The sequence below is a fragment of the Saccoglossus kowalevskii genome, chromosome 10, assembly GCF_978046115.1.
Source record: "Saccoglossus kowalevskii chromosome 10, keSacKowa6.1, whole genome shotgun sequence".
NCBI classification, from domain to species: domain Eukaryota; kingdom Metazoa; phylum Hemichordata; class Enteropneusta; family Harrimaniidae; genus Saccoglossus; species Saccoglossus kowalevskii.
In genome coordinates, this window is record NC_140650.1 from 30,298,017 (window position 1) to 30,316,294 (window position 18,278).

An 18,278-nucleotide genomic window follows, 5' to 3' on the forward strand; every position below is an offset into this window, starting at 1 on the left:
CATAATTGAATAACATTTCTGTAAAATTATTTGAAAATGTACTGTTAATAGTGCCACGTACATGTACAATGTATATGCAAACCAAATGAAACACATATCATTTTCTAATTCTGAATTAATTGGGAAATAAACAAGTGTTGCATGGTACTTCATGTTGTCATGCATATTTTACATGAATGTATTGCCTATTAATTGGTTAAAGATTGTAACTACATATTAATCAAAAAAGTTGTATTTTGGTAATTATTTCAATTTATGGATGGTGAAAGTTGCTGGAATTAATGTTCTTGATTGGTAACAGTATATAAATATAAGTATGTTAATTATTATCCAAATCTGGTGTAATCTGTCTTTTTGAGGTAAGGCATCCACCTACGGTGCTTTAAGTTTAATAAGGGTTCCTGACTTATGCTCCTTATCTTGCTTTTTGATGTTCTGATACATCAATGTATAAGGTCAAAAGGCCAACAAATCAAAATTAACATGTTCTGTATAAAACAGAAGTTTAAAACATAAACATCTGCATGCATGCGTGAACTTGCATATTGTTTGTTGAATTAAGTTTTGTAACTAATTTGATGAAAGGATAAGCCTCTGAGGTACTTTTCTGCTTGATAACTCAAGCTTTATCAATCAAAAAATAAATAAGAAATGGGTTTTTCATTCAATGTTCATACAAAGCCCCATAATAGTCGATATAAGAATACACGGAAGATAATAAATCTTACGGAGGATATGTGAAATATAAGAGTGGTTTAAATACAACCATTCCATTTATGACAATAAGTCATATTTATTATATCTAGCACTGAAAACAATGAATTTAGCATTGAGGATGCAAGCGTTCAAATGTATATGAACTTGTTCAAACAGTCATAATTTCCATTTGAGGTACACCATGCTATGAAGCCTTATGAGGATTAAGAGTTTTCTAGATTTATTTTTCAAATCCTAAAAAGTTTTGTTTATTTATGAATCTCATAATTTGATTTGCGACAGCATTTTTGACTGTTATCTCGCACACAATGATTGTTACAAGCAGAAAAAAAAGGTACAAGATTATCATAAGAATTATGAAGAATTAAAAATTTATTCCAGCAGTACAGGATAACATACTCACCTTTGACACATATTAATTCAACCATCTGTACCAACATCATAATAACTGTGTTATCACACAACTGTATGTGACCTAAATCATCAAAAGTGGAGTACCCAATTCCCCATGCTTGACTGTGCAATAACTCTTGTAACCGCCCCCCAAAGTTCTGCCACAAATGGTCCATGTACTTGCTAACCAGCTGATGCTTTGTATTGGAGTCTAAGCAATCTCCCCAATGTACAGACTTGGCTTTCTTTTCACGAGACTTCCTTCCACCTCGGAAATGAATTTTCACTGGTGAAGCACCGAGATCCTTGGTGTGAGATTTGCGTAGGAGATTCGTAGATGTAGCAACTGTCGTTAAGAACAAGCTCAGGAACTCTTCTTCCTGCATTGTGAAATCCACAACAGGTGACATCTCCTGAGACAAGTCAGGGGCCTTGATTTCGCCAACTTGTAATATGTCACTCGTCACACTTCCGATTGATCCATCGCTATGGTAATCAGATGTGTTACTTTGAAAATTGGAGCTCACTTTATCTCCTCTGGGATACGTCTGCCAATCAAAAGTTGACAATTTGGTGTTGGATAAGGAGAGGAATTCCTTATTAGTGGTAAAGAACTTAAATGTGAGTTTAGCAGCATGCTTTGATCGCTCTGATGCAAAAATACTCAGTATTTTATGAATTGGAATTGTCTTGAGGTTTCCATTCATGTAATGTACACTGTTTATCCTAGTCACTGGAGTGTTGTGTAGTGAGGTCAGGTTACCACCTGTACAGTTCAGCCAATCATAATGTTGCACTATTGAATTGTAATCTTCGATCCCTCGGGAAACATTCCATAGTACGTCCTGAGAAACTTTGCTAAGATCTGTGTGTGCAAATACTCGTAAACTGGTTCTGATGAACCTGCCTACCCACCATATTGCACTACCACTCAGCTGTTGTAATGTCAACCTTACAACTTCAAGTTCCTGACACAGACTCGGAAGCAGTGGTTGAAGCCATTTATCTGTGTGAATTCTTTGTTTAATGAGCCACCAGTGACTGGTGTGTGCACGGAGATCATCACAAACACTGTTTATAAACTCAAGCTTTGAGGTAACATTGTTTGAAGTGAAAGTATCTAGCTGACACCAAGTATGATACTCTTGATGTACCAGAACTTGGAGGTTTTGAATGAAGTCTGTGATTTCTAGAATTCTTGAGCTGTAATCACGGATCAATAAGAGCTTGCCACGGTTGACCATCAACCTTCTTATGTCTGCATAGTGTAGAGCTAATCCAGTACTGTCTTTGTAATGTACGAAATTTGAAGAATATCTTTTTGTTTTAACGCAGACATGATCTCCAGGCTGAAGAACAATAAAAGACTGTGTCAAACTATTGATGTTCGCTTCCACATCTTCCACTCGAATCACCGGAATGGAGGATCTATCTGATGTCGGCGAAAGGATAGGGTGTGCCTCAACGGCAATTGGCAAATCATCAGACTCTATGGCTGTTTGTTGGTGTAGAGCTTGCAATGAGGGTACATGTATTCTAGTTCCCACGATGGAATCTGCCATTGCTACACAGTGGATGAAGAAAGCATCTATAAACAAAGGAAAAAAACACATTTACATTAGATATCATGTTAGTCCATTACTAGAATTCTCCTCCAATACACTTTTTACAACTATTAACACTGTTACTACTGGTACATATGCATGTATATTTATTATTTCTTACATTATACAAAATCCCTTATCATGCTCTATACTAATCTCATAAGTTTTGTCTTCTAGCGACAACAGACTTCTGTGACGTAAACAAGCATCGTTATACATTATTGTTTTTTTTTGAGTTTAACTTAATTCTAAAAAAACAATGACGACACAATCCAACCACAGCGTCATTTTGAATGACCTGCTTTCACCCATCTGCGTCATTATTACGTCGCTGAAGAACTTCCTTGCTCAGGGCCACAATTTAGAGAAAAAATGTATTACTGTGCAAGGCACGGCATAAGTTAATCCAGCTTTATTTACACGGCCAAGATGAAAACATCCACAGCAGTACGGTACATGTGACGACGAGATTCAAACATTTCCAACTCAATGGGGAGCACAATGTAAACTGTATATCTTAATAGACATAAATCTGATACCATGTATTGTCTCTTGGGATCCAATTATACTGCAACACAAGTCCAAATTTACTTGCACATTTTAAATGCATCCCTCCTTTAAACCTTGAGAATTATTTTTTTGGTCATATTTTTTGAATCCATATGGGCAAGCAAACTGAATGATTAATGTCTCATAGAACACACATACATTTTTGTATTTTTATACTGAGGCGCAGAAACAGAAACACCTTTGAGTACATTATGTATTCATCCAATCAATAACAAATTACAAAATGTATACTAGTATATACATGTACACTCTAGGGGCCATATAGTCACAGTAGCCATCATTAATTTCTCACCTCTGCAAACTAGCTGATATTAGGGTATTAGAATTATTATCCATTTGTATGATTTCTCTGTCAAGCTTACTCATTCACTATTTGTTGTTGAAAACTACATGTGTGTATCATATGACTGTGACTGGAATTGCAATTCTCAGACGTTACATAATACACATAATATAAAAAATAACCATGTACATATATGGGCATAGCACGTCTTCACTTCTCTCTCTATGTAAACGAAGTCAACTTATATTTTGGCTATATGAAATGTGAATTTGTAAAATTGTAAATTTGTTAATGGATATGTATTGTACTTCCACTATTACATGTAGTAGCACATGAACATGTACAAATGACAGACAGGTGTGAATTTATATAATTTATATACGAAACACTTTTTAGACATATGCTTTTAATGGAGCAAATATGGTACGCCCAATTTTAGGTGTGTTGAGAAGTATAATATTGAACAGACAAAATATCAATTGCACTAATTTGAAGTTCCATTAAAAGAGTATTTTCAACATATTTTGATGAACAGCCAAACAAGTTTTGATGTCTGATAATAATGAAATATTAATCCACAATATTCAATTTTACAAAATGATACTTATTACTAATATATCCAGAAATGACATGCTTGTAACATCATAAACCTATTAAATCAACAGGAATGCATTTCTGTGCTGAATAAAATACCTTTTTTTACAGTTTTAAAACATACTCGGCCAAGGCTTGTTTGATTTATTTATTGCACAATTGTACATGAATAATTGTCCACTAGTTGGCTATCTTTGATTGGAAGCAAATAACTTTGAAGTGTATGTAACAACATACTGTTTCAATAAAAATTATAAAAACAAGAAACAACAGATGAGTTTTGACAAATAAAATGGCTTCCAATTGTGACATGAATACACGTATGTGTACCATAAACACAGGGTTAGACAATTATAGTGAACATTACAAAACATTTATTAGTGAAGAACAGTTTATGCAAAATGAAGCAAATCATTCAGGAAAATAATGCAACCAATTAGGCATTCAGAATAGGAAAAGAACAACAGCAAACAAAATATGTATCAACTATGTACAGAGAAAAAACGTTCCTGTAAACTTTCAGAAAAAATTGTTATGATTACATGAAAGCATTTTATTAGAGCTGAACTACTGCTCCTTCCACTGATTAATAGGAGATTATCTCCAATGCGATTACTGTACCTGGTCAGGTCGAACAAGAGCAGATATTTGCTCAAGTTCAATCCAGTTCACTCAGAGCCGAACAAAACAGCACCCTCAATAACTTAGTATGAAAACAACATGGCTGAAAATGATTTTGGTGTCGTGCTTGTGTTTACATGGCACGATGCATGTACGTCAGAGCGACAGAGAAGGACAAAGCAGAATATACTCTTCTTGAGAAATAGGTACACTCAAAGACAAGCAACGATGCAGTGAATGATTATTGCCCAATGTCGCCGTAGAACGGCTCTTATTTTTGGGCCATGGGGGCTACGATTTGTTCATCTACAGTTGTCTGCACAGTGTGGCAACATAAACGTAGTTGTCATTGATGGGATGAGATAGTTATACATACATGGACCTGATGCGTTTACATAGTTGAAGCCATGTCAGAGCCAAATCCTACCAGAGTTCAACCTTGCGGGTTTATTGGAGCTGTACTTGGCTCGAGCCGAATGCGTATATACTGCCATTTTTGCTGCCTAGAGCCATAGGGCTCTGATAAAATATTGTTGTGTAAAAGCAGCAATAGAAATGGATACAAGATTCCAATTCAGAAATCCCTAGATTTCACCCAGTCTTTGACTGCTAGGAGCAGCTAATCCTAAATTGGTTATGTGAACATAATTTTTGGTGGCACTTGCCATACACACTGTGTATGTACCGGTATTGTAAAATAACAAATGAACATCTTGAATTTATATATTAGAAATAAAACTGATAAATTGTGCAAGGTTTATCGATATAATCTCTTAATTTTTAGGACTCAAATTTTAGGACTAACAAAAATTGTATGAATAATGTATACAATTAAGTAAAGCTGTTTTAGTATTTTGAAATTGGTCTTTCCATAAATGAGACAGGATGTCAGTCTGTAGTGTAAAGACACGAAGGAACACATCAGTTTTGGAACAACACATTTCTATAATAAAAAAAGATTACAACAGTAATGACATGCATCAAATGGTTTACACAAAATGTGTGGTTGTTTTGGTAAAACTCTCTGCTGTGTCAAAGCTTGATGTGCTTGAGTAAGAGTTTAAAAACACAAACACAAGCATCGCAAATTCAATTTGAACACTTCATCTGCTGTAGGGCGAACAAAATGTATACAAATATTTACTCTTAAATTGGGACATGCCATTTTGTCTCACTGTATTTCAGTATGTACATGTATGCATACATACTACAAACTGCAAATATTACAGTACACACATTAAATCTATAATGCATAGTAAAAAATAGTAAAAATCCATTCTGTGATCAAATATTTAAGTACAACAGATGAGTTTTCATGATTCGTTTATTCTCATGTATATCTACATCTATTATATCTACAATGATGGAACAAATTTGTGACAAATATCACATACTGAGCTGAAGTAGAATCAATCCCAACTTTTAGTAGATGTAAAGATACATTCAATAAAATACTAGACATGTACAGTGTATCAGTAAATTACAAAGAGAAAAATCTCACAAATCAGGCACAAAAGAACAGAAGTAATCCAATATGCAATAGATGTATTCATTACAAGAAATATTAACAGAATGATTTGTTATCAAACAAAAACACAAAAATGTCTGGAGAAGAAATATAACTGAAATTGATTCTTCTAATTATAATTTATAAAATTATCTGAATGTATTGAACATAAAACAAAGAACTACATGTAGTAATCACAACTTACATGTACCAATAGAAAAAAGAAGCCATACTCAACCGAAAATACATACTAAAAATAGTATTTGTAGACAATGTACAAAGAATGAAATAAAAGATGAACTGCACTTTTTATGATATGCTCTCAATATAAATTAATAAGCCAACAAATTATACAAGATATTATATTTTAACAAGAAGCACAGGATAATCTCCTGATATTTGATTTCTTGGTGACTTCGAAAGATGATGGCATACTGTAAAATACTTTATTTTAGCAGGAATTAATTTTCACTGAAAAGACATTTTTGCTGTTTTGTATAAGGATTATTTTCACTGAGTATTGATAAGTTTAATGTAAAATATAGGAAAAACGGTATTTTTACTGGATTTTATTTTCACTGATTCATTTCTTCAGCGAAAATTAATTCCAAGTGAAAATAAAGTAGTTTATAATAAAAAAGATAGGTAACGTCATAAACTCGTATTTCAATCAACAAATGAAAATGGCATCTGATACTTAACACTTGCTTTATTCCATTACCTACTTTCCTGTTCTTTTTTTTAGTATTAGTTATTGCAACTAAGCATTTCTAGTATTCAATAGTAATTATTATTATACATCTGTCACATACCGTAACGCCATAAGTTACAACGTGCCGTAATTTTGTGGTATTTTACGGGGTATTTTCATCCTACCATATTAGATAATGCAAATTCCAAATATGGAATGATTACACTCGTAAGCGTCCTCTAATAAAAACAAACATGGCTGCCACCAGGATTTGACCGGACTCAATACAAAGAAGTTCACTGATTCTGTTCTAAACTTTTTAGACTTAGACATTCCCATGATGTATCCTTGGTAGGAAAAGGTGTATAAATAATAAGGTTACTGTGAAATACTTTATTTTAGCTGGAATTAATCTTCGCTGAAAAGGCATTTTGAGTGTTTTGTATGGAATTTATTTTCACTGATTTTTGATGAGTTGTATGTGAAATATAGGGAAAAAAGTATATTCTCACTGAATCATCCCTTCAGCAAAAATAGCGAAAATAAATTCCAAGCGAAAATAAAGTATTCTACAGTATTATGAAGATACTGCAAAGTATGAACTCAGACCGTACGCTGCGCATCGATCGATACTGCCGCTGTACTGTCTTCGTGCATACTTTGAGGTATTTTCATAATAACCTTATATTATTAATTTATTATTATTATTATGCAAGCAATATGCTTTATAACACCATGTAGTATATGTGAAACATTTGATGGCAGACACCCTTACTTCCTTAATACTTCCAATCAAAATTAACCTGGGTTGGAAAACACCAAATCCTAGCTTTAAAAAGGCTTTAAAATACTCTGATCATCCTTAGATCAGTGTCAATTACAGCAGGAACGCTTTTAGCTCATACTATTTTTAGCTTTGTTACCATGGCAACATCATCCTTTTCATCTGAATCACAATCAGAAACCGTTCACATCAACTGACATTGTTCAGCTTTCCATACACAAATTTAACATCTAGTATCAATCCCTATCAATAAGTCAGATTATGTTAGATTAGTTAAATTATTACTTATTTCAAATATCTGCGAGGCATACATGTAGCACACAAGTTTATTACAATTCATAATGTAATTCTGTTGAACCATCACATAGGGCTGTAGTCATTATTATCAGTGTGGATTAAAATCAAAATATGAAATGAACACCTCTCAATGGTCACCATACCAACCAAAGAAAGAAATTTTGCAGATGGTATTCAAGTACAACACAAAAAAAGTCCAGTATGTTGAAAATAATGCTTTTGTTTTCAAAAAAACATAAGAAACAAGTCATTGAAAATGACACAGTCCCCGTTAAATTTTTGAAAGTTCTCTTTGTGGAGGGGTTGTCGCGAGCGTGTCCTTGAAACTTGAATCCAAAGTGGCGCATACAGATTGTTTATTTACATCAAATTCGAACATGTGTTGCTTGACGGCTCCTCCGGTTTAAGATATAGCAAAGAAAGACATAGATCACAAGTGAAAGCATGTCCAAGTTATCACATTTTAAACAAACAAGACGGCCGCCAGTCGACCATATTTGATCAAATTGCAAATTGAACTGAAATGTACATGTATCCATTTATGACATGCTAAATATCAATGAAAATGATACATGGGTGACAGAGATATAGTAATATGGCCAAAAATAAAAACAGCCGTTATTCGGCCATCTACGAATGAAAATGGTACATAAATCTTGGAAATATAATAGTAAGGCCAAAAAGTCAGATGGCTGTCAATCGGCCATCCTTGATCCGATTTTGAAACAAATTGTCATGGACATGTACCCTAACATATATAAACTTAAAGTATGTGCCAAATTTGAATTAAAACTGACAAAGCATGTCCAAGATAACACATTTAAAAAAACAAAACAAGATGCCTGCCAGTCGGCCATCTTTTATCCAATTGAGGAAGAAATTGTCATGGACATGTATCCTGACATGTATAGTCTATGTACTAAATTTGAATGATAACTGACAAAGCATGTCCAAAATACAACATTTTCAAAAAACAAGATGGCTGCCAGTCGGCCATTTTGAATCGAATCGCTAAACCACTGCATGTGCATATGTCCCACATAAGGTACTAGGCACTTGCAAAGAATGAACGAAATTTGTCTGACGGATTCTGTAATATGACTCCGGATGGGCGGACGCACGGAGTCTAAACTATAAGTCCCTGCTTTCGAACTTCGTCCAAACGAGGACTAATAAAAATCATTTATAATGAGATCGGACCCACTCATCTTCATCTCCAATAATAAATGTGCCCGTCATATGGTTTTAGAGAAGTAGTCAAAAGTAGCAACTTGTAGTAAAGTACATGTATAGTTGAATGCTGTGTTTGATGACAGCCCTGCTAAAATATGTGTATTAAACACCTTTTATAGTGAATACATGTATGGAATAATTTTGTGAGAGAAAATAACTGGCATACTGGCTATGTATATCTATACCAAGAAGAATTGGTAACTAATCTAGTGCAATCTAGTTTTCGAGAGTTGATAACCATGCTACATGTAATAAAATCTAGTTTTAGAAATTAAATAACCATGCTGATGAAATCTAGTTCTGAAGAGCTAGATATAATAGTGACTACTTGATGTTCGCTGCTACATTCACAAAGTAAAAGAACAATATTGTTCGCTGCTACATTCACAAAATAAAAGAACAATGTTTTTCACTGCTACATTCACAAAGTAAAAGAACAATGTTGTTCGCTGCTACATTCACAAAGTAAAAGAACAATGTTGTTCACTGCTACATTCACAAAGTAAAAGAACAATGTTGTTCGCTGCTACATTCACAAAGTAAAAGAACAATATTGTTCGCTGCTACATTAACAAAGTAAAAGAACAATGTTGTTCGCTGCTACATTCACAAAGTAAAAGAACAATGTTGTTCACTGCTACATTCACAAAGTAAAAGAACAATGTTGTTCACTGCTACATTCACAAAGTAAAAGAACAATGTTGTTCGCTGCTACATTTACAAAGTAAAAGAACAATGTTGTTCGCTGCTACATTCACAAAGTAAAAGAACAATGTTGTTCACTGCTACATTCACAAAGTAAAAGAACAATGTTGTTCACTGCTACATTCACAAAGTAAAAGAACAATATTGTTCGCTGCTACTGTAAAAGATCATGAGCTACATGTATAGCTGATTAATCGAAGATAGTATTTAGTACTACATGTATTAATAATTATATAATTAATGAAAACAAATGTGTGACTGTACCAGCCTATAAACTTCAGTATTCCCAAGATTAAATAAAAATGCACTGACTCTGTTGGTGTGAGGACTGAACACATACTGGACAAAATTAGGTCAATAAAACATTGACAAATACTACAAAACAGGAATGTTTTCTATCAACATCTACTTGACAGTTTTCTTGGTCACTATTTGCATTGCTACTACCGGTACGCACTATCAATACTTCACTTTTATTTTAGATCACACCCTTTCACATTTGCATTCAAATTTATATTCTAACATCCTATTTTCTTTTACTGGTTTGAGAAATGTATATTAATAATAATTTAAAAATCAACCATTTGTTAATTAACATAATAAGTGACAAAAAATGTCCTAATTAACATCATGTGGTATTAATAGGATTTCATTTACTGTCATCTACCGATAAGTTACATTACATAAAACACAAACTCTACACGTTATTGGCAGCATTCAAGTGAATCCTGAATAATAGACTTTGATGAATATTTTAATAAAACTACTCAGTCACTACAGCCACATACTTATTCACTGAGCTCAAAACTTGGATTATTGTAAGAGCATATTGTGAACACTGCCTGAATGCTGTGGGTTAGTGGCTTTCATAAGGTGAAAAAGCATACATACAGAGTTATGTCAGTAGCTATTTAATCCCTGTGACTAGAAATTAAAGACGATCTATCTAACTGTGAAGATGAATCATTCCAATTGAAGATATTATTGTAGTTTAAATTCATAATCTTAAGAGACATTATTAATTACACATGTATCAATAGTTTATTAATTAATGAATACCTTTTATGAACTCTACAGAGAACACTAACAACAGAATAACCTGCAACTCACTTGGATATCAAAACAAATTTACCAACACAATACAGACATGTATGTCACTGGTGCAAACAAAACACCCTATTCTCAGGGAGATGAAAACAAATAACGAAGGGGAAGAATCAAAGTGTATTGTTGTACCCATATATTTCTTCTTTCAAAGTGAACATACCGAGTCATGTCAACAATACACGGTTGGCAATGATATGTGCGGACCTAACACTACCATAACCTTGATAACTCATAGGTTGTTTCACAGCCTAGATAGTAGACAGAGAAGCCAAATAAATCACATTCTTGTCAAGGTCATTAAATTAAATATGATCAGGGAAAAACAAATTGTATTTATTAAGGAAATTGGTCAACTGGACAGCCATAGAGCCATGTGCTGCCATATTAAATAGCATGTGAATGTCAGTGCTAACTGTATGAAGTCAGTAGATGGATGTACAAACATATTGACATGAAATGTCAAAACTAACACTGCGTTCTCGATACGTCACTACACCAAAATGAGAAGAAAACAAATCAAACAAACCTGGAGCTCATACTTGTAGGATGGCATTCAATGAATTTTTATTTTTCCCAATACGTGAAAAGTTTCTATTTATGAGTAATAATTTATCACTGGATAAATCTCTATTTGACGCATGGAGCTGGGAACAGCCACTGGTAGCGCTGTATACAATCGAAACCTATTGAGAAACAGTTGTTAAATTTGGTGACCAGTTTAGTATGATAGAATATTCTACAACTAATGCGTCATCACAGTAAGGTCAACTGCAATTTACGTTTTATGAAAGTGACGTTCAGTGTCTATGAGGTTTGTTAGTCAAACCTGATTGATGGTGCTGAACATTGTGTTCGTATTTGAAGCCCACATATAAGTGACGCTACCAGATATATACACAAGCTAACAAGCCATGCTAGCCCAGCAACTGCATGCATAGCAGAAGATTTGTACACAATCTTACCATGTCATACTCTGTAATATGCAATTACAATTCTGGTTCCCAATACCTCTGGATTAAAGACAAAAGACACCTCTTGCCTGTTAAACAATATCACAATTCAGTATGTCTTGAATTACAAAAACAATGATAATTTCAGAAGTTGACAAAAGGTACTCCTATATTTCTATGATCATTTACTATACAGACAAATAAAGTATATAACTCCATGCTATTTGTATTTACATGTTTGTTCCAGTAACACTGCTTTGGATTTTAGTGTCATTTTCAAAGAATTGTTTTAATATCACATAATTAAATTTTGTGAATGTGTCTTGTTTGTTTGCAGAAGATCATAGAAGATACATGTATAAACATAATAATTTAATATCATGCAAACAATAAAAAACATATGTACTAGTTGTGTTCAGTTATATCAAAAGATGAACATGATGAAAAAGATACCAAATACAGTATCAAATATCTCCCACCTAAAATGCCATACTCTGACTTCAGATCATTTTCTCTGGAGTGATTTCCATCAAACCCTCATATTCAATGTGCAGCAATAAAGCACTAGATTCTATATTGACAATCAGCTGAAGTGTGTCAAATGTGATGATTGCTTAGTTACGTCACATGCAATGTACCATCACAATATTAGGGATGAAAGCTTAGGATCACATGACAATTCGACTTATCTATGAAGAGTGAATTCAGATGTCAGTAAAGATTAAATTTCAACAGAAGTGTTACACAATTGTGTATTTACTTTATCTGAGATGTTGTCAGTTTCACGTTACAAAAAAATCATTCAAGCAAATTTGTACATAATTTTCAAGCAAATATAATGTATATAAGGAATCTAGACATTGTTATCTCATCTCATCCCATATATCCAGACATTGTCATCTCATCCCATATATTGAAGAGATCAGGAATCCAGACACTGTCATCTCATTCCATCTCATCCCATATATTGAAGAAATCAGGAATCCAGACACTGCCATCTCATTCCATATATTGAAGAGATCAGGAATCCAGACACTGCCATCTCATTCCATATATTGAAGAGATCAGGAATCCAGACACTGTCATCTCATCCCATATATTGAAGAGATCAGGAATCCAGACACTGTCATCTCATCCCATATATTGGAGAGATCAGGAATCCAGACACTGTCATCTCATCCCATATAATGAAGAGATCAGGAATCCAGACACTGTCATCTCATCCCATATATTGAAGAGATCAGGAATCCAGACACTGTCATCTCATCCCATATATTGAAGAGATCAGGAATCCAGACACTGCCATCTCATTCCATATATTGAAGAGATCAGGAATCCAGACACTGTCATCTCATCCCATATATTGAAGAGATCAGGAATCCAGACACTGTCATCTCATCCCATATATTGAAGAGATCAGGAATCCAGACACTGTCATCTCATTCCATATATTGAAGAGATCAGGAATCCAGACACTGTCATCTCATCCCATATATTGAAGAGATCAGGAATCCAGACACTGCCATCTCATTCCATATATTGAAGAGATCAGGAATCCAGACACTGCCATCTCATCCCATAAATTGAAGAGATCAGGAATCCAGACACTGCCATCTCATTCCATATATTGAAGAGATCAGGAATCCAGACACTGCCATCTCATTCCATATATTGAAGAGATCAGGAATCCAGACACTGTCATCTCATCCCATATATTGAAGAGATCAGGAATCCAGACACTGTCATCTCATCCCATATATTGGAGAGATCAGGAATCCAGACACTGTCATCTCATCCCATATAATGAAGAGATCAGGAATCCAGACACTGTCATCTCATCCCATATATTGAAGAGATCAGGAATCCAGACACTGTCATCTCATCCCATATATTGAAGAGATCAGGAATCCAGACACTGCCATCTCATTCCATATATTGAAGAGATCAGGAATCCAGACACTGCCATCTCATTCCATATATTGAAGAGATCAGGAATCCAGACACTGTCATCTCATCCCATATATTGAAGAGATCAGGAATCCAGACACTGTCATCTCATCCCATATATTGAAGAGATCAGGAATCCAGACACTATCATCTCATCCCATATATTGAAGAGATCAGGAATCCAGACACTGTCATCTCATCCCATATATTGAAGAGATCAGGAATCCAGACACTGTCATCTCATCCCATATATTGAAGAGATCAGGAATCCAGACACTGTCATCTCATCCCATATATTGAAGAGAGCAGGAATCTAGACACTGTCATCTCATCCCATATATTGAAGAAATCAGGAATCCAGACACTGTCATCCAGTGTGCGAAACTAGCGCTAATTTCCATGATCGAATTGTTGTTTGAGTATTTTTAGGCATTGCAAGTTTTTTCTACCGCCGGAATGATGAATTTTGTCCTTTTTAATAGCAATAGTATATATTAAAAATATTAGCAAGACACTCGGACCAGCTTTTTAATAAAGTTCCTGGCCCGGCAGAAAAATAGTTGGCCTGGGACCTCCGGGTTAGCACTTATTTCGCACACTGATCAGACAGAATTTCATAATAAGATTTAGATCAAAAGTAGTTAACATATTAGTCACATTTATTATAATCTGTCAAAAAGATAGAAATCTTGAATGATGGTATTGCAGCATTCAAAGTACATACAATTCAAAGTCTACCAGTACCTCCCAGTATCTTTGTAATGAAAAAGCCAGCTAAGAAGTCATTTGCCTCAGCGAACACCAAAAAATGCTTCAAATTTTTTACACAAAAGACGCTTTGTTTTTTAGAGAAAACTGCATAAACTTATTTAAATAATTAAAACTGTGGCATAGACGATATCGCAATTCAAAATCATAGTGGATTGTGGGGTAATTTTGACCATTGAACCATGATCGAACACAACTCCACCCATCACAAAGCGTGCCTGGTAGTACAATCTAACATAACTATCCTACAATGCACTAAAATTTGGAATTGCAATATGGTTGATGAGCCAGCCCTCTTAAAGTTTACATGTATTTATGATTAACATATTCCCAATAAATTAGGACCACTTTTTTAATCATTCAGTTTTTAAATTCATTATTTTCATTTACTGAGAAAAGTATCAGCGATCTATTCTCCAACATAATTGTGTGTTCTATTTACCTATTTTCTTCCTATACAATAGGTACAATAGGATGTCAAGCAACTTGACCTCAGTATCCTGTAATAACCAATCATGTCAACAAAACTTCATTGTTAGCAAAATAGGCCAAAAGACCTGTTGCTTCTTTTGAAAATGAAAGTAACCTGGTATATGACTGAGATATGTAGGCGATTGTTGATTGAAAAATGATATGTGGATCCGTGGCTATCACTGCTTCAACAAAAGAATTCCTATGTACATGTGCATTGTGGTACTTCCACAGTGCATTTCACTTATGCGAATTATAGCGGGATGAGGGGTTTCCTATTTCAAAACTGGGGTGAAGTTGATGATTTTGTGAAAAAAAATGACAGATTAATGTAAAACAAGTCATTGAAAATGACACAGTCCCCGTTAAGTTCTCTTTGTGCTCGTCATATTAAAGCGGAGGGGTTGTCGCGAGCATGTCCTTGAAACTTGAGTTCCAAGTGGCGTATACAACAGATTGTTTATTTACATCAAAACACGTGTTTCGTGTCATAGTAATATGGCCAAAATAAAAACAGCCGTTATTCAGCCATCTTCGATCTGATTATGAAACACACTGATATGTATGATGTATGTGCCAAATACGAATGAAAATGGTACATAAATTGTGGAAATATAGTAGTAAGGCCAAAAAGTCAGATGGCTGTCAATCAGCCATCCTTGACCAGATTTTGAAACAAATTGTCATGGACATGCATCCTAACATGTATAAAGTACATGTATGTGCCAAATTTGAATGAAAACTGACAGAGCACATCCAAGATACCGCATAAAAAACAAAAACAAGATGCCTGCCAGTCAACCATCTTTGATCCAATTGCGAAATAAATCGTCATGGACATGTATCCTAACATGTATAATCTATGTACCAAGTTTGAATGACAACTGACAAAGCATGTCCAAAATACAACATTTTCAAAAAACAAGATGGCTGCAAGTCGGCCATTTTGAATCGAATCGCTAAACCACTGCATGTGCATATGTCCCACAAAAGGTACTAGGCACATGCAAAGAATGAACGGAATCGGTCCACAGGATTCTGAGATATGACTCCGGATGGACGCACAGACACACGGACGGACGGAGACCGAATTATTAAAAAAGAATCAGAAAAACATTTTCATCAGATATACATGAGTAAAAACAGAAAACTAAATTCCACCAGCCCACACAACCAGAATTGAAATCGCGCACCCAACCCTTAATATTTTGTAGTCCTGTATTTAGAAAGAAAGTTTCAGAGCAGAACATCATTTTGTCTTACACAACAAGAAGTTGAACGTATATAATACTGCTAATAAATGAAATGCACCATGGGAATATCGTACACCTTGTAGGGCTTCATTAAAAATAAAGTACCGGTAGTAATATTTTCAGTGAACATGAATAGGTAGAATCATTTTGATTTTAATTTTAAAAAATGTTATGAGCACAGTGGCAATAAAGTCTTACAGTAATTATATTATGATCAAATGGTGTACATATAATTAATAACATACAGGTAAAGGAATTGATAGGGATTATAATAACAAGTCATGAATAAAAAAACATTCTGATGTTTATTACTAGAGATGGTTTGATACCTCATTACTAGCATACCCTGATGGCAGTACAAAACTCACACAAAAGCCAGTAGCCCACTCACCTAATATGCCACAGTGGAAAAAAAGAATTATATTTACATGTATTTTGCAGAATATAAGTGGTAATATCCGTACTATTATGATATGATTGGAGTCAGGATTATAATAGGCTGAACTTAACAAGATTTTTAGTCGCAAAACGGAACAGACAAGAAAATTCAGTTTAAGGAAACATTCAATAATTTCTAAACGTTTGATCAAAAATAATATTTTGCATAATAAGAACAGAAATTGAGGCTCTGACTTTAAAAATATCACTGCAGAGGACAGCCCACCTAACTGCCTTTTCACTTTCAAAATAGTCAACTAGTGTACTATTTCTTTAGCTAAAACAGTATTGGCTTTTAAATTAGGTCCCTTCAGAATACATAAGATCAATTTTATATATATTTAAGCAAAGACAATAAAAGTAATATCACAGACCTGTCACATTGACAAGTTAACTGAGTATTTATTTTTGCGTGGATATTGGATCATAAATAACTATAACTAGTGAGTAACAATTATCAAAAGAAAGACAAGCTAGCTAGCTAGGTACTAATGTGAAAAAAGACTATCATAAATTTTCAGTTTCTCTTAAAAGCCACACCAAATTAAACTCAATTTTATTTAATTGAAATTACAAGGAAATTAACTATTAAAAACTATTCTTTGATTCAATCTAGATTACTCAATAAATAATTTAGTAATCTGCTTCAAATTCAGTTGACATGGTTTCTATTACAACAAATTATGCAATTATTTTATAATCTTTCACTTTCTCAAATAGCTGTTATGTATTTGTATTATGCAGTGGATAGACATGTTCACCACGCCCCTTTCATCTCCGGTGTTATCACAACATTCAACACAAATCAAAACAATGTATTGATCAGTGAATGAATAACAGATTCATAACAGATGTTTGGTTTTCAACAATTACTTTAGAATGACATGCGCTTCACCATCTCAAATATCAAAATTTCCTCTTGATCAATTTCATTTTTATCATTAAAACAAATTAAAAGTGTTTTTCAATTGAATGACTTTCTTTTTAACCATATTATATATACATGCAGGGTGTTCGTACATTTTTTTGAGGAAACCATGTTGCCTAGGGTAACAAAGAAGGGCAAAGAAAAGATCATAGGTGAGTCAATGAGAAAAAAAGGAATACATGTATGTGCAATCACTTAGATTTCTATCCAAGTCTACAAAGTGAAAAACAAAACCATCACCATGTGTACTCGTATAGTTCACTGATCAGCCTACATACACCTCCAAATTCAAGTGTAGACAAAAAAAGATTTATACTACTAGACAAGAAATGCAGACATATCTTGCTTTAGTTGCACAGAATAAATAGTGAATATGACAATCTAAATAAACTGCTGATAGAATTTGAAATACGTTAT

The 18,278-nt window shown here is 34.0% G+C and overlaps 1 protein-coding gene across 1 annotated transcript in view; it reads right to left on the reverse strand.

The window, feature by feature from the left end:
• The window catches only part of LOC102807646 (uncharacterized), a 42,373-nt gene that overhangs the window by 23,269 nt on the left and 826 nt on the right, over positions 1–18,278 (reverse strand). The window contains exon 2 of the mRNA XM_006825898.3: positions 1,121–2,698. Coding sequence (XP_006825961.3) covers positions 1,121–2,672 — 1,552 coding nt within the window. The 5' untranslated portion in view covers positions 2,673–2,698. The remainder of the gene's footprint in view (positions 1–1,120; positions 2,699–18,278) is intronic.